The sequence below is a fragment of the Gossypium raimondii genome, chromosome 6, assembly GCF_025698545.1.
Source record: "Gossypium raimondii isolate GPD5lz chromosome 6, ASM2569854v1, whole genome shotgun sequence".
Lineage (NCBI taxonomy): Eukaryota > Viridiplantae > Streptophyta > Magnoliopsida > Malvales > Malvaceae > Gossypium > Gossypium raimondii.
This window is the reverse complement of record NC_068570.1, coordinates 23,561,768-23,587,550: the sequence shown is the minus strand read 5'-3', so window position 1 is coordinate 23,587,550 and position 25,783 is coordinate 23,561,768. Positions and strand designations below refer to the sequence as shown.

General features: G+C 33.6%; 1 protein-coding gene and 1 non-coding gene across 2 annotated transcripts; one reads left to right on the top strand and one right to left on the bottom strand.

Annotated features, from left to right (window-relative positions):
- Nucleotides 1–4,416: 4,416 nt before the first annotated feature.
- LOC128041976 (small nucleolar RNA R71) lies at nucleotides 4,417–4,523 on the bottom strand. Its single transcript, XR_008197184.1, has one exon. It is a non-coding gene; the product is annotated as a small nucleolar RNA R71 (small nucleolar RNA).
- Nucleotides 4,524–23,773: 19,250 nt separating this feature from the next.
- On the top strand, nucleotides 23,774–25,570 carry LOC105774163 (CBL-interacting serine/threonine-protein kinase 25). Its single transcript, XM_012596542.2, has one exon. The coding sequence runs from the start codon at nucleotides 23,995–23,997 to the stop codon at nucleotides 25,342–25,344; it is 1,350 nt and encodes a 449-aa protein (XP_012451996.1). The 5' UTR covers nucleotides 23,774–23,994; the 3' UTR covers nucleotides 25,345–25,570.
- Nucleotides 25,571–25,783: the final 213 nt, after the last annotated feature.

The window sequence follows — 25,783 nt, the reverse complement described above, 5'->3', positions numbered from 1 at the left end:
ATGACCAAATGACAAACCAATCATTGAGCCAGCAAATTTTGAACCAAGTCACTTCAATGGATAACATTTCAAGCCAACCACCCACAACCCAACAAAACTCAAACCCTACAGCAACTTCTAGGGTCAAATTACCTTTCACAAGGAAGGATCCACTTGGTCAACCAACAATAGTCAAGTGAATGACAACTCAAAAGATCAATGACTCCACTCCAACACAATTATCACTATCCGAAAAATGGCCAATGATGGATTAATTGTGCTGACTGAATTGGATTTCATTTTGTTGCACAGTCAGGAATATATTTTCTTTAGGGAAATTTGATTTGTGGACAAATACTATATCTTTTGGGAAGGGTTGTTGAACCATGTTAACAATAGTCAAGATGAAAAATTTTATCTTAGTTTAGCGTCTGCAATGTAACACCCCCAACTTGGCTTGAAAGTTATAGTCGAATCTTGAGGTATTACATAAACTTATTTTAAAATCAAGAAATTGAATTTGAAATCGTGTGCTTTGACAATATTAATTTTGGAAAATCACTTCCAAATATTTTATAAAATATTCATTAAAACTATTCATTTTATTATAGAAAAACACTTAAGAGATTACTTTATTTTGCAGCGGAAATTTCTAAGTGTTAAATTTTGAAAAACGTGACTTAGTTTGTAAAACACAAAACTTTGTATTGTTCAAGTTAGTTTGTAAAACACAAAACTTTGTATTGTTCAAGTAATAGTTACTAAATCCAACAAAAACAAACCAAATGAAAAACAAAATCGAAAAATAGATTTACAACCCGAAAAAGTCTAGAAAGTCCATAATAGTTTAAATTCATTAACCATCATACTTAAATAATTAAGAAACCAATCTGAGCTCCCACATGCCGTCTAGTTCTATGTTTGATGATTACCTAAGAAGATGAAAAAAAAAGGTTGAGCTAACAAGCTCAGTGTGTAACTCAACTTATACAAACAAAATAGATACATATACGATAACAAATATGAATACAGATACAGTTCAGAAATAGATACAGTTGTAGATTCTGATATAGACACAGATGTAGATACATATACAAACACAGATGCAAATGCATATAAAGATACAAGTCCTACTCTCATCTGCTACACACCATCTCCATCCATCCCTACACACCAATTAGGGTAACGAATACCCATCCAACCCCACCCACCTATAAGGGACTGTATGTCACTTTTCAGGATAGCGTAGTCAAGTTGCAAGATATAACATGGTAATCCACCAGAATCAAATAAGTGTAGTCAAGCCCTCACATCAGATAAGTTGTTAAACCAAAAATTTAGTCATCTCTGGTTCCTCAGAAACAATAACCCGCCACCCCGGGTTTCCCAGTAACGATGGCTTACTAATATCAATATGCAATTAAACTGCCAGAACACTTCATCACATCAACATCCCAACCTAATGCACATGTCAGAACCTATTACCTACTAAAATGCACATAAATGAATCATGCTTAAACATGTTCTCAAATTACAGATCAAGCGAAAAAATTATACCACAGACATGCTCTCGAATGTTACATATACAATACCAATATTTGATATCAAGCTTTCAGAAATCATACTAACAGAGGCATAATATCATATTTATATTCATAAAACATACATACACATTTTGGAGCCTACAAAATGACTAATTTCAAATTGCACTTCAAATACGGTCCTTACGAAATTTTATAAAAAATGGGTTCACACAGCCAAACTGGCCCAGCCCTTGTGACCCACACAATCTGCCACACGACCGTGTAGCTCATACGGTCTGGCACACGACCATATGGCGTCAACAGTGAGTTTTCTGATTTTGTGTCGTTTGCTATTTTTTGGGATTTTTGTTACACACCTAACTATTTACAATTGTAAACTAAAAAATATATAGGATCTTTCCTATATAATTCATCACCTTTTTACTTCAATTTGTTGTTAAAACCAAGTAATTGTTTAATAAATTAATGAAATATGTGAAAATATGAAATTGGGACATGAAAATTATTAAAATGTGATTTTATGCTTTATTATGTAGTTTTCATACACAAAATCGCTCATTTTATATTAGTTTGAGCATATTATATTTTTAAGTTATAAAGTGGGTCATGCATGATTAAATTTAATAATAAAATATAAAGTTATATTTAACAATTCATTTTAAATATTTTATTAATAAATTGGGTTTTAATTAATTAAGTAAATTAATTAATTGAAGTGGTTAAAATTATATTATTTGGTCCTTTAAACTATCTACTATTTTTTGACAGGTCGGAGAGTTTTCTTCTAATTGCAAAACCGTCCAAATTGGGGACCAAGTCAACCAAAATTTTGGCTGCACATGGCTGATCATAAATAAATTTTTGGTTTAATTACACAAGGTCCTTGAAGAGTTAAAGAAATCAGAGATTTTCCTGAAGATTTGCTGGTGACCGAGTCTTAGTCCTTAGTTGTGGTGGCACTCAAATTGACCAAGAATCAAACAGAATCGGCCACATCTCCTCAATTCATGGCCGACCATCATTGGAAGAAGTTTCAAAAGATGGACACTCCTATTTTTAGCAAACTAGCTCCCTTGCCTCACCTATAAATAAGAGCTCATTTCTCACTTTTTCAATCATCTCTCACTCATTCATCATTCTCTCCTCTCTCAACTCTCTTAGCTATCTTTCCCCCTCACGTCTATCATCATCCTTGCATAAGGATTTTTAGCAAAATTAGCCTCTTAAAGAACCCTTGGTCAGCCACCTTGGAGAACTATCAGCAAAGAAGTAAAGCAAAGAAGCGAAGGAGACTCGTCAGTCAGAGTCTTGGGTGACAGCCACTCTAAATTGGGTTTAATCTTTCTTTTCTTAAATTTAATCTAAATATGTTTGCTATGTATTTTTTGTTCTTATTTACAGCAGTGTTAGCTTAATTTCATTTACGCTAGGATGATTGCTTTGATTAAATAATATTTATTTGATTCATGCTTATAATTTTTGTGCCTCAATCGATCATGTTTTCAATTAAAATCAAGTCTGTATTTCATTCATATGTGATTGGAATGCACCTGCATTAGCTGAGCGATCCTGACCAAATGACGACTAATGGACACATAATTGAAATGTGCATGCTCAATTTAGATCCTGACCCGATTAAATTGTAGGTTGCATAACAACTCTGACCAAGCTCTGTTATCTGCATAGTTTTTAGATTTGTGTAATTAAATTGTTTCAAACCTGTCACATCCCTATTACTTCACACAAATACTAAGAAACCCTTAGTAAATAAGGATCAGTAAAATGTGTATTTACTAAGTAAAGGATTCCGAAAGGACCTAATGTGGTTTCCAAACTCATGAAAGATTGAGTTGCCATGGAATGTTTTTTCGAATGTTATTAAGCATGTTGATAATAAATTCAGTTTAATTAAAGTAATTGTCCTAGTTTATCTATGTTATAATTGTTGCAAATTGTGTTTAATTTTACTAAAATCTATTTCATTCTTATAGTTTGCATACTTAGGATAATTTGCATTAGGGATCATTGCATTTAGTCTCATATATTTTAATCGCCACTTCTCAACTATATTGTGTTTTTATTTACCAAATAATTAATTTAATTGTACAAATTAAGTGACTTAGCACAAATACAATCTCTGTGGAGACGATAACTCGATACTTACTTATTACTTGATAACGATTGTGTACACTTGCACAAACCTAAGCGTTACAAGTTTTTGGAGTTGTTGTCGGGGATTGTCAACTGTGTTTTTGTGAAATTATTTATTTTCAATTTGATTTATTTCTAACATTACTAACTTATTCTTTTTAAATTTTTGTGATTTTCTTTTCAAGTGTTTATGAGCATAGATCGATTTATCGATTCACTCCCTATAAACCCGGAAATTGAGCGAACTTTCAGACAAAGAAGACGTGAATGAATAGCTAAAAGACAAGTCAAGATAGACCTTGGAAATCAGAATCAAGAACAAGGTAATAAAACCGATCATGTACGAAATCCTATCCTCATTGTCGATGATAGGGATCGATGCATCAGACCATATGCTGTGCCACTTTTCAGTGAGTTAAACCCAGGTATTAGAAGGCCAGATATTGAGGTAACCCAGTTTCAATTGAAACCAGTGATGTTTCAAATGCTACAAACGGTGGGCCAATTTAGTGGTATGTCCACGGAAGATCCACATATTCACCTTCGATTGTTTATGGAGGTGAGTAATTCATTCAAAATAGTCGGTGTGACTGAAGATACACTGAGGTTGAAGATGTTTTTGTACTCATTACGAGATCGAGCACGAGCATGGCTCAATTCATTGCCACCAAGTTTCATATCTACATGGCAAGAATTAGTAGAGAGATTTTTGGTTAAGTATTTCCTACTTAGCAAAAACGCTAAGTTAAGGAACGAGATCACAACTTTCCAACAATTGGATGATGAGTCTTTATATAAGGCTTGAGAGTGATTCAAGGAGTTACTTTGTAAGTGTCCTCATCATGGGATTCCTCATTGTATCTAGTTGGAGTCATTCTATAATGGTCTCAATGCAAATACAAGATTGATGGTAGATGCATCCGTGAATGGTGCAATTTTGTCTAAGTCTTGTAATGAGGCTTATGAGATCATCAAGAGGATCGCGAGTAATAACTATCAGTGGCCAACAAATCAAACAGTTTCAGGAAGAAGCGTAGCTAGAGTTCATAAAGTTGACTCCCTCACTTCGTTATCAGCTCAGGTATCATCTGTTTCCTCTATTTTAAAACAGTTAACCGCTAATAGTACTAATAATTTTGCAGTTCAGCCACCAAGTTCGTTTGAAATAGTTTCCTATGTGTACTGTGGGGAAGTTCATTCTTTTGAGAATTGTCCATCAAATCCTGAGTCAGTGTACTATGTGCGGAACTAATACCAAAATAGAAGTGGACAAGGACCCAAGTCCAACTTCTACATTCCTTCATGGCGTAATCATCCTAACTTTTCTTGGACCAACCAAGGTAATGAACCGAACAACAACTTATTGAGGTAATGACCCAACCAATCTCAAGGGTTTAATCAGCAAGCTCTAAAACCACCTCAAGCTGAGGCATCAAATAGTTTGGAGAACTTGTTGAAAGCATACATGACAAAGAATGACGCTTTGATCCAAAGCCAAGCAACAGTACTGAAAAATTTGGAAAACCAAATGGGTCAGTTAGCTACGGAGCTACGTAAGAAACCATAAGGAACCTTGCTGAGCGATACTAAGAATCCAAGAAATTTGGGTAAAGAACATATCAAGACAGTGGCATTGCGGAGTGGTAAAATTCTAGAACCCCGATTGATTGATGTCGAAGATAAGTCCGTTTAGAAGAATTAAACAGCTGTTGAAGTTCCTACACCAAAGAAATCAGAATCTGCAAAGTCTGACAAGGTAAACCCTGACTTAGTGAATTCAGATATTTTAACATCTTCTTTGGATGCAAATTTACCTACTGAGGAAAGTTATCTGGTTTAACCGAAAGTTCTATCACCTCCATATCCGCAAAGACTGCAGCAACACAAGCAGAAACAGGAGGTGCAATTCAAGAAGTTTTTGGATGTTCTGAAGCAGTTACACATCAATATTTCATTGGTGGAGGCTTTAGAACAAATGCCATATTATGTGAATTTTATGAAGGTTATACTGTCCAAGAAGAAACGACTGAGTGAGTATGAGACTGTTGCCTTGGTAAAGGAGTGCAGTGCGTTCTTGCAGAACAAACTACCCCCCAAAATTGAAAGACCCAGAAAGCTTTACTATACGCTGTAATATCGGTGACTCCAACTGTGGTAAAGCTTTGTGTGACTTAGGAGTGAGTATCAACTTGATGCCTAAGTTTATTTTCAAAATGTTAGGGATAGGTGAAGTAAGACCTACAACTATGACGCTTCAGCTAGCGGATTGATCTTTAGCATATCCCGAAGGAAAGATCTAGGATGTTTTGGTAAGCGTCGACTAATTTATTTTTCCTGATAATTTCATTGTCTTAGATTTTGAAGCAGACAAGGAAGTATTGATCATCCTTGGGAGACCTTTCTTAGCCACCGGAACAACGTTAATTGATGTGTAGAAAGGAGAACTCACCATGCGAGTTCAAAATGATCAGGTAACCTTTAACATTCTTAAAGCGATGAAATTTCCCGATCCGGTAGAAGAGTGTTTAGTTATGGAAGAGATAGAAACATTGGTTTCTATGGAAAGCAAGTTTGAAGAATATCCATTGGAGAAAGCCATAGATCTTGACCCTTTTGAGGATGAAGAAGGTGAAGAAAACATGGCTTTGATGGAAGCCAATCCGGGAAATTTTCTTCAATCCACACAGTTTGAACCGTTGGAGTTGGAAGTCAGAGAATTTGTGCAACCCAAGTTGTCAATTGAATAACCACCTAAACTCGAACTAAAGATACTTCCTTCCTATTTGAAATACATTTATTTAGGTGACTGTTCTACTTTGCCTATGATTATTTTAGCGGAACTGACGAAAGATCAAGAGGAGCAACTAATTGTTGTTCTAAAGAAATTTAAGAAAGCAATTGGTTAGACCATAGCTAATATTCGAGGTATAAACCCTTCTTTTTGCATGCATAAAATCATTTTAGAAGAAGCTGAAAGCGCTCAAATTGATGGGAAAAAAAGGATCAATCCTATTATGAAAGAAGTTGTGAGAAAGCAAATGAACAAATGGTTAGATGCAGGAATCATCTATCCTATTTCAGATAGTTCGTGGGTAAGTCCGGTGTAGTGTGTGCCGAAGAAAGGTGGATTCATGATTGTTGAAAATGAGTGTAACAAATTAATTCAAACAAGAACTGTTACCAGTTGGAGAATCTGTATTGAATACAGAAAGTTGAACAAAGCCACTCAGAAGGACCATTTTCCGTTGCCTTTTATGGATCAGATGTTAGATCGACTGGCAGGTAATGAATACTATTGTTTTTTAGATGGCTATTCAGGATATAACTAAATAGTTGTAGCCCTAGAGGACCAACATAAAACAACATTTACTTGTCCGTATGGTACGTTTCCTTTTAGCGAATGCCTTTTGGTCTATGCAATGCACCTGTAACTTTTTAACAATGCATGATGGCAATATTTACTGATATGGTTGAAAATTTTGTTAAGGTTTTCATGGATGATTTTTCTATTTTTAGTAACACTTAAGATATATATGTTTGAGTAATTTGGCTTAGGTACTAAAGAGATGCGGAAAGACGAATATTGTCCTTAATTGGGAAAAATGTCATTTTATGGTCAAGGAAGGGATTGTCTTAGGTCATAAGATCTCAAAAAAAGGAATTGAAGTCGATAAAGGAAAGGTGGACGTAATTGAAAGATTACCGGCCCCAATGAATATGAAAGGAGTCAAAAGTTTCTTAGGCCATGCCGATTTTTATCAAAGTTTTATCAAAGATTTCTCGAAAATTTCTAAACCGTTGTGTTTGTTGATAGAGAAATATACAGTGTTTGATTTCAACAAAGCATGTTTGGAAGCTTTTGAAGAGCTAAAGAAGCGGTTAATCTCATAACCAATAATCGTTACACCTGATTGGAACTCACCTTTTGAGTTGATGTGCGATGCAAGTGACTATGTCGTTGGAGCTGTGATGGGTCAAAGAAAAAATAAAGTGTTTCACCCTATTTACTATGCAAGTAGAACCTTGACGGGAGCCCAACTCAATTATACGGTAATTGAAAATGAACTATTTGATATTGTTTTTGCTTTTGACAAATTCCTCTCATATCTTCTAGGTACCAAAGTTACAGGATCTACTGACCATGCGGCCATTAAATACTTGCTCACAAAGAAAGACACAAAATCAAGGCTAATTTGTTGGATACTTTTCCTCCAAGAATTTGACCTTGAGATCCAAGACAGAAAAGGTGTCAAAAATCAAATAGCTGATCATCTGTCGAGGTTGGAGCAAGATGAGGTAACTCATTCATGTATGCCCATCAACTAGAATTTCCTAGATGAACACTTATTTGAGGTGAATCAAATTCATGAAATACCCTGGTTTGCTGATTTTGCCAATTATCTTGCATGTGGAATAATTTCTTGAGAAATAACACACCAACAAAGGAAGAAATTCCTTCATGATAGTCGGTATTAGTTTTGGGAGGATCTGTTTTTGTTTAAATAGTGTGTAGATAATATTATCCGAAAGTGTGTAGCTGAACTGATATTGCTGAGATCTTGTATCATTGCCATTCATCTCCAAGTGGGGGACATTTTGGTGGTTCACGTACTGCAGCAAAGATTTTGTAAGCAGGTTTCTTTTGGCCTACACTATTTAAATATGCCTACGCTTATGTAAAGAACTGCAATAAGTGCCAAAGAACCTGAAATATATCAATGAGGAATGAGATGCCCTTAACAAATATTTTGGAGATTGAATTATTCGACGTATGGGGTATTGACTTCTTAGGCCCGTTCCTTTATTCGTATGGGAACAAATACATCTTAGTTGTTGTAAACTATGTATGCAAGTGGGTTGAAGCTTAAGCATACCCTACAAATGATGCTAAGGTAGTCATGCGATTTCTACATAAGCATGTGTTTACATGATTTGGGACACCAAGAACTATTATTAGTGATGAAGGTTCTCACTTTGTGAACAAATGGATTAAGTGGTTGCTTGACAAATATGACGTGAAGCACAAGATTGCTACTATCTATCACCCCCAGTCTAATGGGAAAGTTGAAAGAGTGAATCGCGAAATCAAATGTACCCTTGAAAAGGTAGTACGCCCTAGCAGAAAAGATTGGTCTCGAAGGCTCAATGCTGCATTATGGGTCTATCGAATAGCATTTAAGACTCTGTTAGGAATGACTCCTTATCAGTTAGTCTTTGGAAAGGCATGTCATTTGCCATTAGAATTGGAGAATAAAGCTCACTAGGCTTTGAAGCAGTTAAATTTTGATCTTAAGCAAGCCGGTGAGAAAAGGATGTTATAACTGGATGAGTTGGAAGAGCTGAGGTTTTTTTCCTATGAGAATGCCAAAATATGAAAAGAAAGATCAATGAGATGGCATGATACTCATATACAACTTCGCGAGTTTAAAGAAGGTCAGAAGGTGTTGTTGTTTAATTCAAGGCTGAAGTTATTTCTTGGGAAGCTGAAATCCCGATGGAAAGGACCCTATACCATCTACCGAGTTTATCCTTATGGAACTATTGAATTATACAATAATTATGGAGGTACGTTCAAAGTTAATGGTCAACGTCTCAAACATTATTGGGATGGTGAAGTTGAGTGAGTTGAATCCTCGTTCAAATTAACAGACCCTTGATTTTTCATGAACTCGTCTTGTAAATAAATAAATAATTAGATTTTATTTTCTTAATTAAGTACATTTAATTAATTCTTTCTAAGGAGATTGGAACTTAAGCGGGACTGCTGTGACCACTCCAACCTTTCTTGGGAATTAATTTAATGTAATTTGTTAAGAAGAAAATTTCTAATTAAGTTTTAAAATTTTTTTTCTTCTATTTTAGTTTATTTTGATTAATTTTAAATTTTTATGTTAATAAAGGAGGTCAGATTTGACCCAAGTACTAATCAGTTTCTCTTTGTTGAATAAGTCTATAAATACAAGTTTGAATTTAAGGCCCAAGACAGCAGAAAGGAGGGAAAATCCACACCTAGTGCCGCCACTTCCATTGTTTGCCGCCCAAGTAACCTTACTGTGGCTAAATTTTTGCAACATGTTGCCCTAATTTTTCCCTATATAAACCCCTTTCCATTCTACTAATTTTCATAACCCTTAAAGCAATTTGCTTACACCCTAAAAAAATCCTTAAATCTTCTTTTTGTGTAGTTAACCTCAAATCCAAAAAGAAACCCTAGTTCTCTTCCCTTTTTACCAAAATTCCCTATTGTCACCGCAAAGAGATTACCCAAGCACCGCTATTACTATCGCACGTCATCGTCGTTGCCTCACCATTCTTGCTATCGCAAGATTTTTGCTGTAGCAAGTTCTACCCACTTTGCCGATTTCTCTTTTCTCTTTTGTGCAAAAACTTTGTCGAATTTTTGGGAAAAGATAAAATGTCTCGGAAAAGAACCAGATCTTCAAAGACTACTCCTAAAAACCTGATTTTGATCGATGAAGAAGTGAAAGAGAGATTTGATTCAATCTTCAAGCATCAACCTATGATGCCGGAAAAAGGTTTTGACTTGAAGAGTAATGATTTGATGGTTGTTCCTATACAGATTAGAGAGAAAATCAATGCTCTCAAGTGGCAACAATTTTATGATGCTCGTTCACTTCTCGATGATGAACTAGTTCGAGAATTCTATGCTAGTTTGACTATGCAAGTTGCTACTAAAGTCATCGTTCGAAATAAAAAGGTACCTCTTACTTCTAAGCCCATCAATGATTTGTTTAATTTACCTGATGTTGAAGAAGATCAATACTACCCTATGATGAGCAATATAAATTGGGATTTTCTTCAACAAGTGCTTGATGTTGTGACAAATTCGAGATCCCAATGGATTATAAGAAAGTATGGGACCCACTCTTATCGAAGAGAATACTTAAAACCAGTAGCAAAGGTATGGTTTTATTTCGTTCACTTCAGTTTTATGCCTATCTCACATAGTGTCACCATATCGATGGAACGGATGCTTTTGTTATATGCAATTTTGACAGAAAATTCCATTAATGTTGGGAAAATTATCTTCAAGGAGATTCACGATTGTGCTAAAAAGAAGGCAGGAAGTGCTTATTTCCTATCATTAATCAATTCACTTTGCTTAAAGGCCTGTGTTAAAACACAAGAAAATTTGAAGGTATGATATGTTCAAGGGTGCATTACAAATTATGATCTTGAAATATTAGTAGAGAGGGTGCATGAACTGAATCAAGACGAGCAAGAAGAGCCAACTAAGTCGAATACAGAGGAGTTTACAGATGGAACTGAAACTGAAGCTAATTCAGTCACAGACACTGACGAGGAAGAATCTGATAAGGAACCAAACATTCCTGAACCAAAGGTTGAGCCAAAAGAAGAACCAGTCAAGCTAAGTGTTGAACCTGAATATACAACTGTCATGCCGACTTCTACAAGTACATCAAGGAAATCGGAGTTGTCAATTTTGATGGATATTTGCAACTTCATGCACAATCAACAACAAACTTACTGGAAATATGCAAAAATTAGAGATGACTCAATTCGAAATACTTTTAAGAATATCTTTAATACTTTTGTTCCTGAGTTCCTAGATGTTATCTTTGAGACATGGACGGAAGATACTGATTATGCAAGCGGAGATGGAGCTAAAGAAGACAAGGGGAATAAGTCAAAAAAATAAAATGGGGGATTCTTGTCCTATTATTTATTCAATTATTTTTAGGTCTTTAGGAATTTATTTCTTTCATAATTAGGATTTAATTTCTGTAGAATAAAACATAGCAATCATGAACAAACTTAGAACTTCTTTAGAAAGAATAAGACTAAGTGATATGGTAATAGGAATGAACATGTCTAGGATTGGGTTATTCGGGAAGACTTGGTACTTAAGTAGTCTTAATGACTCACCTCTCTTTCTTTACAACCTTACCTGGTGTTCAGTTTTCATTCATTACTTTGTTCTTGCAATAATGACATTACTTCTTTTTAAAGGGGGTAAGGCAAATTGCTCAAATTTTTAAAATTTTCAAGTATGTTTCAAATCATTTCTTTCATAAGTATGTTTTAATAAATGAATGTTTAGAGAAATTCTTTTTAATAAGATAGCTTGTATGCAAGCATGAATGATGATTTTATCTAGGTGATTGTATGTTATCATGAAGAATGGAATGTTTTTATGATCTTAGTCTTAGGTAATGTTTGCAATGAAAACTTAGTTTCTCTTGAGATTAGACATGCATTAAGGTTTATATCTTTAGAATTGACTTAGTAACTTTCTTGAGGTGAAATCCTAAGAGACATAAAAATCTAAAATAATATAGGCACCATTTTTCTTTGGATCATTTGAGCCTTTTCAAGCCCACCTTATTATATTAGACCCTTGAAACTATAATTTTGAGCTTAAAGGTCTGTTCATTGTAATAAACCTACATTACAAGCTGTATCTCTATCTTTTGAAGTTATCTAACTAAAGTTGTCTTGGTAATTAACATTTGAGGGAAAATTTCAGAAGATGTATGTGATCATGCTTAAAAAAAAGACAAAGTGAAGAAAAGTTTGTTCAGTCTCCAAAAAGAAAATATATGAGTATGAGTTCAAAATAAGTTTGGGGGAGTTCCAAAGGTTCATTTGAAGAAAAAGGTTGAATTTTGAGAAATCTAAGACAAGTTAAAGTTTCAGATTTTGAAACCGAAATGTCCCATCTCTTAAAATCCCTACCTTTAACCGAGTCTCATTACAACCTTATAAAAGACCTATTAATTTGATAATTATGTCACCTACATCAGTGGAGAGAAAGTATTAACTTCAACATATGAAGATCATAAATAAGTTTTATGATTGTTTTGCTTCATTGATGAGAAATTGTGTTGAATGAAGAATATTATCTATGGCTATAACATACATGCAAACTATGAATCAAGTTGGCATATCTTGAAACTTAGAATAAAATTTTCAAAATGTTTGTCTATGAGTTACTAGTTAATAAAGAAGATCTATGAGCATGAATTTATTAATGCATGATTATGAGATGAAGATTGATGCTACTTACACTCTTAGCAAAATTTTCCTTAGCAGCACCATGTGTTGTGCATGAACATTACTCGGGGCGAGCAATGATTTAAGTTTGGGAGTGTGTAAACTGAAAAATATATAGGATTTTTCCTATATAATTCATCACGTTTTTACTTAATTTTTTTGTTAAAACCAAGTAATTCTTTAATAAATTAATGAAATATGTGAAAATATGAAATTGGGACATGGAAATTATTAAAATGTGATTTTATGCTTTATTATATAGTTTTCATGCATAAAATGGCTTATTTTATATTAGTTTGAGCATATTATATTTTTAAGCTATAAAGTGGGCCATGCATGATTAAATTAAATAATAAAATATAAAGTTATATTTAATAATTCATTTTAAATATTTCATTAATAAATTGGGTTTTAATTAATTAAGTAAATTAATTAATTGAAATGTTTAAAATTATATTATTTGGTCCTCTAAATTATCTACTATTTTTGGACAGGTATGAGAGTTTTCTTCTAATTGCAAAACTGTCCAAATTGGGGACCAAGTCAACCCAATTTTTAGCCGCACATGGTTGATCGATCATAAATCAATTTTTGGTTTAATTACACAAGGTCCTCAAAGAGTTAAAGAAATCAGAAATTTTCTCGAAGATTTACTAGTTATCAAGTCTTAGTCCTAAGTTGTGGTGGCACTCAAATTGATCAAGAATCAAGCAGAATCAGCTACATCTCCTCAGTTCATGGCCGGCCATCATTGGAAGAAGTTTCAAAAGATGGACACTCCTATTTTTAGCTAACTAGCTCCCTTGCCTCACCTATAAATAAGAGCTCATTTCTCACTTTTTCAATCATCCCTCACTCATTCATCATTCTCTCCTCTCTCAACTCTCTTAGCTATCTTTCCCCCTCACGTCTATCATCAACCTTGCATAAGGATTTTTAGCAAAATTAGCCTCTTAAAGAACCCTTGGTCGGCCACCTTAGAGAACCATCAGCAAAGGAGCAAAGCAAAGAAGCGAAGGAGTCTCGTCAGTCAGAGTCTTAGGTGACACAGCCACTCTGAATTGGGTTTAATCTTTCTTTTCTTTAATTTAATCTAAAGATGTTTGTTATGTTTTCTTTGTTCTTGTTTACAACAATGTTAGCTTAATTTTATTTTAGCTAGGATGATTGCTTTGATTAAATAATATTTATTTGATTCATACTTATAATGTTTGTGCCTCAATCAATCATGTTTTCAATTAAAATCAAGTCTGTATTTCATTCATACGTGATTGGAATGCACCTGAATTAGCTGAACGATCTTGACCAGACGACGGCTAATGGACACATAATTGAAATGTGCATGCTCAATTTAGATCCTGACCTGATTAAATTGTAAGTTGCATAACAACTCTGACCAAGCTCTGTTATCTGCATAGTTTTTAGATTTGTGTGATTAAATTGTTTCAAACCTGTCACATCCCTGTTACTTCACACGAATACTAAGAAACCCTTAGTAAATAAGGATCAGTAAAATGCGTATTTACTAAGTAAAGGATTCCGAAAGGACCTAATGTGGTTTCCAAACTCATGAAAGATCGAGTTGCCATGGAATTTTTTTCCGAATGTTATTAAGCATGTTGATAATAAATTGAGTTTAATTAAAGTAATTGTCCTAGTTTATTTATGTTATAATTGTTGTAAATTGTGTTTAATTTTACTAAAATCTATTTCATTTATATAGTTTGCATACTTAGGATAATTTGCATTAGGGATCATTGCATTTAGTCTAATATATTTTAATCGCCACTTCTCAACTATATTGTGTTTTTATTTACCAAATTGTTAATTTAATTTTACAAATTAAGTGACTTAGCACAAATACAATCCATAAGGAGATGATAACTCGATACTTACTTATTACTTGATAACGACTGTGTTCACTTGCACAAACCTAAGCGTTACAACAATGCCAAAAAAACAGAAGCAACAATTCCATAACATAAAACAACACCCAAATGAGTTGTTAGCACAAACACATCAAACTCAAAACAAAATCGACCCTTCCTTGATTACAGATATTCGATTACAACACCAAAACACTCAATCACTTACCCCAATGAAGGAACAGTTCCTAACAATCTTATCTCGTCGACAGATTATTTGCTTCTAAATCTTCACCTGATTCAAAAGATATCGAAACCGATAAGTCGAACTCACAGATTAAACCAAACCTTCTTATACCTTTCGTGAAATAAAAGAAAAAGATGAACAGCATCACATCCAAAATTTGAAATCACTTACTCAAATACAAACTTACTAACAAAACGTTTAGAATCCGTACAACAACAAATCCAAGAGAGAGTGACGACTTAGAGCAAAACGCCTAGATACGGCAAGAGAACATGAATTAAGGGAAGTTTTGGAAGAAAGAAAAATGGATGAAATAGGAAAATGAAAGAAAATAAAAGGAGAAGAAAGAAAGAAATCAAAGAAATTTTTAATAGTCAGTTATGTGAAAACAAAAATGGAAGAGTAGGGTGAGATAAAGAAAAGGACGTCACTAGTAAGGAGAGTGGGAGAGACGGTTGAAAGGAGAAGAATTAGAAGAAAAACCTTCACTAAAAAAAACTACCCACTAACTCCTATCAATTATCCACATCAGAATTTTCTTCAGAGTTTAAAACAAATAATTTCCACTTTGCACACATAAAATTCGAACACAGAACTTCTGGGTAAGCTAAAGCCTTACTACTAAACTAGCAGCCTTATTCTTATCATCAATTGAGTGAAAATAATTTATAAACCAGACATTCAAGGATAGGAGTTGGACAAAAATAGAAAAAATTTCAAGGAAAAAATTTCGAACCCAGAGCCTCTCACAGACAAGCACAACACCTAACCACTGAACTAGATTAATACACTTGGCAAAATTTTCACAACTGTAATTCAAAAATAGAATGTGACCACTCTTGGTTTCACTAACTCAATTTCTACTAACCTAGTTTTTGGGATGTGAAAACTCTCTCCTTAAAAGAATTTGATCCTCGAAATTCTCATTGCCACACCATTCACTTAACTATAACATTTGAAACTCCTCATTCTAAACTGACCACCACGCTACTATTTTGCAACTCTGATTTTAATGCAATCCAAACAATATTTCACTCCCAATCCAAACAATACTTCTAGCGAACTTCCTATTCATTATCCCGGATTGTCTCCAAAAACTCTCAAAAGAAATTCACTAACTATCCTTCTACCCTAGATTCTTAGAAACACCATTTACAACAACCACTTGGGTACAAAAAATTCTTAATCAATGTAAGGTACAACTGAAATGGATCGTAAAAGTACCTGTATTGCCGCCATATGTGTCTTGATCCTCTCATCGCCTAATTGCATAGACTAATCTCTAATTCCCTTCTTAAGCTGAAGCATGCACCTGTCTAAGAGACTGTTGCAAACAATCTCTAACACAGTGCTCAATAGATCCACATCTAAAACATGCACCCGCTTTCCTCCAACACTCACCCAGATGGCACCTATAACAGGAAGCACAATTCGGAGTCCGATCCACACCCATAGCTGCCTCAACCCACTAAGGTCTGTCCATTCTGACTCTCTGAGATTTGTTTTTGTACAGATTCTGAGCATTATTAGCAACCTTTCTCTGGGATTTTCCAGTAAAAAAAAGTTACAAACATGTGGTTTCCAATAAAGGCAACTTAATTTTCATTTCTTTTTACTCTCACAACAACCTCCCATTTACTGTAAAGCAACCTCTAAACCCTACATACCCAATGCAATACAAGAAACACAATAATTACAACAATCTAAATCATTCTCTCCTTTCTTTTTTCCCTCTCCAAGTTTCTCACTTTCCTTAATGGTCCAACAAGAACCACCTTTACACGAGGTGTCACAGGTGGATCAAACCAATAGAAAAAGCCAATAACACCTTATCCCATTCCCATATTTGGAAACCCAAAAACTCTCCTACCTAGATTTTCATTCGACCATTAAGTTCTCAACATAGTTGCACAACCGCAATAGCAAGCAAGTCTAGAGGTTGGTGTGTCTATTTCTTCTTCTTCTCCTTCTCCTTCTCCTTCTCCTTCTCATTCTCCTTTTTCTTCTTCTTCTATGTCGTTCTACTCTTCTCCCCTTCTTTCCTCTGATGGCAACGAAAAAACCCAATTATTGTTTCTTTTTTTAAACTGAAGAAAATTGGGTTTTAGGACAAAATTTTGTATTTTATTTTCATTAAAAAATTAAATTTTTCTCATCCCAGCTAAACATCCACATTGGCATTTAAAACCCTTTTTAACTATCACATCGTACTGTCATTTAGGAGGAAACAACTCTTAATGGCAAAGTGACCATTTCATAACAAAACTATAACCTAACTGACTAAAATGTAACCTGAGGCAAACAAAAGTGACTATTTTAGTAGTTTACCCTATTAATATATTATATTAAGAGAAATTTTGTAATTATCCTGAGATGGAGTAGGGACCACAATTAAAAATTACCCACCCTAATCCGTCTCAAATCTAATTTTTAAAAATCAACATTATCGGGTCGAGTCAGAATTGATCAAATATAGGTTTTTTTTTGTACAATCCTTAATTTTAAGTTTCAATTTTTTTATTAATCCAACACAAAAGCATACCACTTATTCTAAGAAAGTACTGTTTGTTTTCCATTATTTTTTGTTGGTATTATGCCTAATGTGATGCTCATTCATCAACAAATGTAGCTCTAATTGATAAATAAAATTAAAATAATTAAGTAAAATATCAAATATTGGTATACTGTATCGTATTAGGTTTCTTAAAAAATTCTTTAATCAACACATAGTAATAGATATTTTTTAAAGTATAATGATCATCAAAATCAATCATTAAAGGCTCTCTCTAGGAAATTTCTCATCCTTCTCTCTAGAATGTCCCTTTTCTTTTTCCCTCAAACCTTTTAGTTTGGATTGACTTTGAACAGTTGCTCGGCAACTGGGTCGATGCCAGTTTACTCTACAAATCAATATTTGCCTTTGGTCATCCGTAAAAGGCAATGTCCTGGAGATTTATTGGTGTCTCCCATCCTTTTCCTTCTGCTGTCTCTGATGACAAGTGAATCCCTGTTGTTGATCTTTTATACTTAGACGTCGACGTTTCTTCAGTCTTCTGCTAGTTCCAATCCTTGATGGTTGTTGTCGTTATCACACTGAGCTATGTTCTAATGGCTATCATGTAACACCTCATACCTAACCTGATTGACGGATTCATACTACAAGGTGCTACACTCAAATATACAAAATTAATTAACTAATTCTTATTGCAATTCAAAATTTTTTATCACGTAATAAAAGTAATATGAAAACACAATTTATCAAATTAACCACTCAATATTCATGAACTTAATTACAATTATTTTTAGAAAGTAAAATTTTACAAAGTAACTTCAAAATGCGGACAGCTTTATGTAAATTTAAGAAAATGAATCTTACAACCCTGTAATATTATCAACTTATGTCTAACTTAAGACTTCACCTCTAGCTCGCCCCACTGTATGCATAGTACAACAAAAAGTAAATTGTCTAAGCTCAGCTGTTTCTGGCCTAGTCCCTCCTCAAACTCTCAAATTCCCTTAATACCTGCAATACAATATAACACTTGTAAGTTCTAATGAACTTAGTGAGTAATCATAACTGACATTAGCATAAATCAACTAAGTTTGCGCTTCATTAGCATATTATTTACAAACCTTGAACTGACTTACTTGTACTTAGTACATTGTCATCAAATACACCATTACTTATTTACTCACACACCTTCGAGAATGATTCAATTTACTCGATTTCATTCAGTCCACCTGACATCTTGAACACAAAAGATCGCATATCCGGCTAAACAGAGCCTTTCACACATAATGGATAGAATCGATCGATGATTAAAATCCTTAACTTTCTTTCTTTTTCTGAACTCTGTGACACATAAAAGTTAAAAAGCTTACCAGCTTGGTAAATTATCAATTGCTTACATACGAACTTTAGCTTCTGTCCTCCATGCAGACCGTTCTTAATCTTTCTCTCTTTCAACCAAACCAATGAAAAAGATAAAGAAAGAATGAAAGAACTATACTAGAGAATAATAACTCTCCCTTATATACTAACGCACTTCCTTTACCGATCTTAATTTCAATAGCCAAGTGTGCAAATTTATAATCATCTTGTCTCCCACTAAGAACTCTCTAGTTCAAATGTAACGGAACCAAGGTTGACTTCCAACCTTTCCACAACCAGTCCATCTTTCTTACTTATTTCCATTAGAGCCCGCTCAATTTGTATTATTTTCAAATTAATCCCCAAAATTACCATTCCAACATAACTTAAGAATTTGGGGTGTGGCATATCATGTCAACATCTAAGGGGTGATGTGTAACACCCCTTACCCGTATTTGATGCCAGAATAGGGTACAAGGCATTACTAGAACACATACATTTGCATACGTATTAAACCGAGTTACAAAATTTCATTCAAATTAAGGTTTTCCAAATTATTAACATGCTTTTATAAATCTTTACATTATAACTTCAAAATACTATAATTATAACAAATAAGGCCTACGAGACCCGATACTTACTCATGTAATTCAATGCTTCATTTTTATTTCGTTCAATTCACAATTTCTCATGTTCACAATTCAAATCAATTTCTCAATCCAATATACATTTCAATACCACCATAATTCTTTTAATTCAAAACATATCACTAGAAACTTCCATTTAATTCACGTACAATTCAATATCATTAAGTTCAATACTAATACGTATTCACCATTTAACTTAATGTTTATCGATTTTACCCTTCATTAACACATTTATAAAATTCTTAGTATTCCAATGTAAAAATCACTTAAGCTTAAATAACAACATCGAATCAACTCATCATCCTCTTTTTCGTCATTTTATTCTTCAAGTATGAACTTAGTATTTCATTTCCTTTCCACACCCATTTCCTACGAATATTACACAAAACAATAACATATCATTCAACCATAGTCGCAAGCTAGTGCATTTAATCCATATACCATTCATGGCCTTACTTTATACCAAATCATATACCAAATATACCATACATACATACTATGAAACTTTATTTTCCAATATGAGCTTAAACCATGATCAATAACATACAAATGTAAGCATCATTTCTATTTCCACGTTTATCGATTATAATCAATCATATAACCAATTATTTATATATATATATATTTAATTTCCTCCTCCTCCTCTCCATTCCACATCCTTAGTGTACTTAACATTCTTAGAAATAACATTTTCTATAGTTTCTCTATTCACCCTTATGTATATTCAAAGCTGTCTATCTGAGTCAGTATCACTAAATTATTTTTATCTGGAGCTACAGAACTCCAAATTAAGAACTGTTAATTTTCCTGAAACTAGACTCACATATCTTCTTACCATAAAATTTTTAGAATTTTTTGTCTAGCCAAATAGTACGGTTTATTGTTTAAAGTTTACCCTGTTACGCAGTCTGACAGTTCTGACCACTATTCACTAAAAATGAATTATCTAATTGTACAGAATTCAAATGGTGTTCTCGTTTGTTTCTCTTGAAAATATACTCATTAAGGATTCTAAGCATATAAATTATAATTCATAATTATTTTTTTTACAATTTTTAATGATTTTTCAAAATCAGAATAGGGGATTCTGAAATCAATCCATCTCTGTCTCACTAAAATTCAAATATCTCAAAATATATAACTCTTTTGCTTTCTCTGTTTCTTTTATGTAAAAATAGACTCACTAAGCTTTCATTTCATATCTTATTCACTCTCTAAATCTATTTCCACCATTTTTGGTGATTTTTCAAAGTCACATGATTGCTGCTGTCCAAAACTGTTTTGTTGCTAATTCTACTTTTTCATAATTTCACTTTTTCACTTTCAATCACTATTCAATTCAAATTTCACTTTGCCATTTTCAAGTCAATATTCAATTCAATTCCACACATCCCTCATTCACATAGCACTATAACCATTTATTTTATAACACAATACAAGACTTCATCACTTCAGTCACTCTTTCGCAACTTATCACGTTCCAATCACATACTCATATCTCATTGAACATGTGGGTATAACAACAAATATTTGGGTTTTTCACACAGTATTACCCATGTTACTTTTATCATTTGATACACGTAGTAACCTTCACATAGTACTACACACGTGATCAAGTTTTACTGTTCACGTAGTAGCCTTCATATAGTACTACACACGTGACCAAAGCTTTTCGGTACACATAGTAGCCTTCACTTAGTACTACACATGTGATCATCATTTATCGATTCACATAGTAGCCTTCACACAGTACTACACACGTGACCAAAGCTTCTCGGTACACATTGTAGCCTTCATTTAGTACTACACATGTGACCATCATTTATCGATTCACGTAGTAGCCTTCACACAGTACTACACACGTGTTCATCAATACCTTTTTCAAATCTTTACCATTCCGACAATTCCACAAAGATTCTTACTTTCCAATAATTTACAATTTCTCCATAGCACATTATAATATCAATCTTTCCACCCAAATCCATAACCAATTTAATAATTCGATTTAAATCACTTCAACCATTACTTGCAGTTGGTATATCCATAAACCAAGCTAATTTTAAACAAATCAACTATCAATTTCAAATTTCTAACTTTAATATAACTATTTCATATCCAACCCTTTAGCATATATTGTCACGAAATATAACAAAAATAATTATAACAATGTATTAATTACATACAACTTACCTCGATACAAAATGTAAAGATTTTGGAATTTAATCCCCAATCTTCTCTTTACCCCGATTAAGGTTGACTTCTCGTCTTTCTTGATAATCGAGCTTGGAAGCTTGAAAACCCTAACCATGGCTTCCCCCTTACTAATTTCGGCCATGAGGTTGAAGATGATGATTTTTGGCCTATTTTGTCTTTTTAATACTTTTTAATTACCAAATTACCAAAATGCCCCTAACTTAAAAATTTACTATTTCACTTATCTCATGTCCATTTTTTTCCACAATTTAACCAATGGTCTAATTACCATTTAAGGACCTCCAATTTAAAATTTCATAGCAATTGGACACTTCTAACATGTAGAACTCAACTTTTGCACTTTTTACAATTTAGTACTTTTTGCTAAATTGAGTGCCCAAACGTCGAAATTTTCACGAAATTTTTTCGTGAAATTGTATACCATAAAAATATAATAATAATTATATTTTCCCTCGTCAGATTTGTGGTCCCGAAACTATTGTTCCGACTAGGCCTAAAATCGGGTTGTTACATGATGTTTTGCCCTCAACTCATCCATCATAGATTTCTCTCCAATGTCATGGAAATATTGGCATCTCGTTTTGGGTTTCATGTTAGGTGTGGCCACCCCAAGATGCTTGCTTTCTGATCAAGCCAATTGTAGGGAACAAGTGCTAGATTTTGGCTCTCCCTCCCCCTCCTCATGTGATGGTGACGATGATAATATGATGTTAACTGGCTTTTCTAAAATGAATGAAATTTTGTTTGAAAAGAAAATTGAATAATCAACTTAAAAAATAATTTAACTCAAATTAACCCATCCAAACATAGTTTACTGGAGAGCTTGAACACAGAAGCTCAAAGTCTAGAGCTTCACTTGTACCATTTCAACTAGTCTCATTTGCATACTTTAGATAAAAAAAAAGAATAATGAATAGATTAATTTGCTCTCTTATGCTAATTAAGCACTGTCAATATTGATTATTGAGAATTTGTAATCTCTACCTTATATAAAAATTCTTTCCAAGAGAGGAGGCAGCGACAACTGTCTTTTTGTCTTTATAAGTAATGATCTATTCTCAATGTCGAGGCCTCTATTATATTCAAATTTTAGATTGAGTCATTGCACATTTATTCAAATAGTTGTATTCTCTTACTTTTGTAATTTAATTATTTAGTTCAAATTATTTGTCATTATAAGGTAATACTTGATTTTCAGTTTTGGTGCCTCCATTATATTCAAATTTATTATTTAGTTCTTACACTTTAATTAACATAATTTGATTTTCTTACTTTTATAATGTCATTAGGTGTTGTAAATAATTTATATTAGTAACTATTCTGGTTAAAATGCTAATTTGAAATTTTCTTAATACACACGAAATATAATTAACATGATGAGGTTTGAATTTGTGTATGTTAAAAAGTTTATGTAAGCATTTTAACTATAATACTAAGGGTGTTAATTAGTCGACTAACCAATAATATTATAAAAGTAGAGTGATCAAATTATGTGAAATTAAAATATAGAAATTAAATCTCAAATTTAAGCATACTAGAGAGACTATAACAATAATTTTAACTAAAACAAGACAATATATGCTTTTATTTATATAAATACATACCATCATTAAATGTATAATAAAATTTAAATATTCAACATCATTTGATCTATTATTTTAAGGATTTGAATACTAGATTTGTTGTTCAATGTTGATTTTAGTGAACGAATATCAATCACATAATATAAATTACTTAAATTCATTTTAATTTTAGTTTAAATATTTAGATATTTGAATTTGTTACTGGATAAGAATAAAAATATTGATATTTCTTATAAAAATATATTGATATTCAAACTGAATATCTATTTTATATATTTGAAATTATTGTTTAAGCTTAAATTTGTATTTGAAGAAAAAGATGTGATAAATTTTAGTATTTTCAAGAATTTAATTAGTGAAGTATTTTGTGTTTAGTTGTATAAGTATAGCAAATTGGGGAGACATTATGATAATATGACTAAATATAACATTTATTTTTATTTTTATTTTATTTAAATCTAACTTAATAAAAAAATAAGTTTAAGTAGATTACAATTTTAATTAAAAATACAGAAATTGAATATATGATATTGTTATGAAAAGAAGGGTTAGTGTCACCCAAAAGAAAAGATACAGGAAACGTAAAAGCTGATTATTTGAAAAACGCGTCTTTCTATTTATTCCAATCATCATTATGGGAGCATTTTCGTGATATTTTCATTTTTTGCTTGCGTCTCATAATACTAATACCCACTACTCTTCAATGGCTTCTTCTCTCAGTAATCATCTCATCTAATGGAACCCTTCAATATCAACATTTCCGCTATCCTTTCCTGGATTCCCTTACATAACCCACAAAACAGATTTCAGTAGCTAGCACCACACCACTGCCAAAAACATCTCCTTTTTTCATTGCCATGGAGGAAACCCATATTTTGTTTGGGAAATACGAGATGGGGAGACTGTTAGGGAAAGGCACTTTCGCCAAGGTTTACCATTGCAAAGACTTGACAACCGGCGAAAACGTGGCCATTAAAGTCGTCAGTAAAGACCAGGTGAAGAAACAAGGCATGATGGAGCAAATCAAGAGGGAAATCTCGGTGCTGCGCCTTGTTCGTCACCCAAACATTGTGGAGCTCAAAGAAGTAATGGCGACCAAGACCAAGATCTTCTTCGTTATGGAGCACGTCCGTGGGGGCGAACTGTTTGCCAAAGTGTACAAAGGCAAGCTCAAAGAAAATGTTGCTCGTAAGTACTTTCAACAGCTGATAAGCGCCGTTGATTTCTGCCATAGCAGAGGCGTCTCGCACCGTGATTTGAAGCCTGAGAACCTCCTTTTAGACGAAAACGAAGACCTTAAGGTCTCTGATTTTGGGTTATCGGCTTTGCCCGAGCAGGTCCGCAATGATGGGCTCCTCCATACGCAGTGTGGCACGCCAGCTTATGTTGCCCCAGAGGTACTGAAAAAAAGAGGCTATGATGGACCCAAAGCTGATATCTGGTCTTGTGGGGTTATCTTGTATGTTCTTCTCGCTGGTTTTTTGCCATTTCAAGAAGAGAATGTTATGAACATGTATAAGAAAGTTTTCAAAGCTGAATTTCAGTTTCCACCATGGTTTTCGACCGAATCCAAGCGTTTGATCTCGAAACATTTAGTGGCTGACCCCGAACAGAGGATCACGATCCCGGATATAATGCGTGTTCCTTGGTTTCTAAAAGGGTTCAAACATCCTCTCTCATTTTCGATCGAAGAACCGGTGCTGGATCACGTAGAGGATGACAAGCTACCGTCTCCGAAATTCTTCAACGCGTTCGAGTTCATTTCGTCCATGTCGTCAGGATTCAATTTGTCGAGTTTGTTCGAGAAGGAGAGGAAATCCGGGACTATGTTCACGTCTAGGTGTTCAGCTAGTGATATCATAGCTAAAATCCAAGGTGTTGCCAAGGGGTTGAACTTTAAGGTGAGGAAAGTAAAGGACTTCAAGTTGAGATTACAAGGACCGTCTGAGGGAAGGAAAGGGAGACTTTCGGTGACGGCGGAGGTGTTCGAGGTGGCACCGGAGGTTGCAGTGGTTGAATTCTCCAAGTCGGCCGGGGATACCTTAGAGTATGCCAAGTTTTGCGAGGAAGAAATTAGGCCCGCATTGAAAGACATAGTTTGGACATGGCAAGGTGACAGTTTCAACCATTGTAGCAATGTTAAAATTGATGATGAAGGATGTAAAATGCAAGTTCTACCCACAGCCTACCCTACACATAATTTGTAAATACGTACACTGTGATTAAAACAGTGATATAAGACTGGATTTTGCATACATAGATGCATATAATAGATGCTAGCCATGGAGTGTGTGTTTAGGATTCTTTTGGATGCACAGAGGAAAGATGTTAATTAAGACAAAATTGCATCTTCAAAGTTTCAAGTGTATTGCAATGGCTGAAAGATTTATTGTTTTTTGTATACTTTATAACATTGTTTCCTAGGGACTAAAATCTGGGTTTATTCTTAACTTTAATTTCTTCTAATTTGATATAGTAAGTGTAAGATTTTAGTTCAATTATGTAGTCTAAAATAATGTGGCTCAGTTTAAAAGAGATAAGAGTTTTATTTTGAATAGAAGTTAAATTCTATCCATTTACTGATCAGTTATTTGATGAACATACTGGATTAAAATTTGATCATTATAAATTGATTCTTCATCTACT

Coding starts and splice junctions, on each gene's coding strand:
- LOC105774163 (XM_012596542.2), top strand. CDS start 23,995: ATGGAGGAAACCCATATTTTGTTTGGGAAATACGAGATGGGGAGACTG.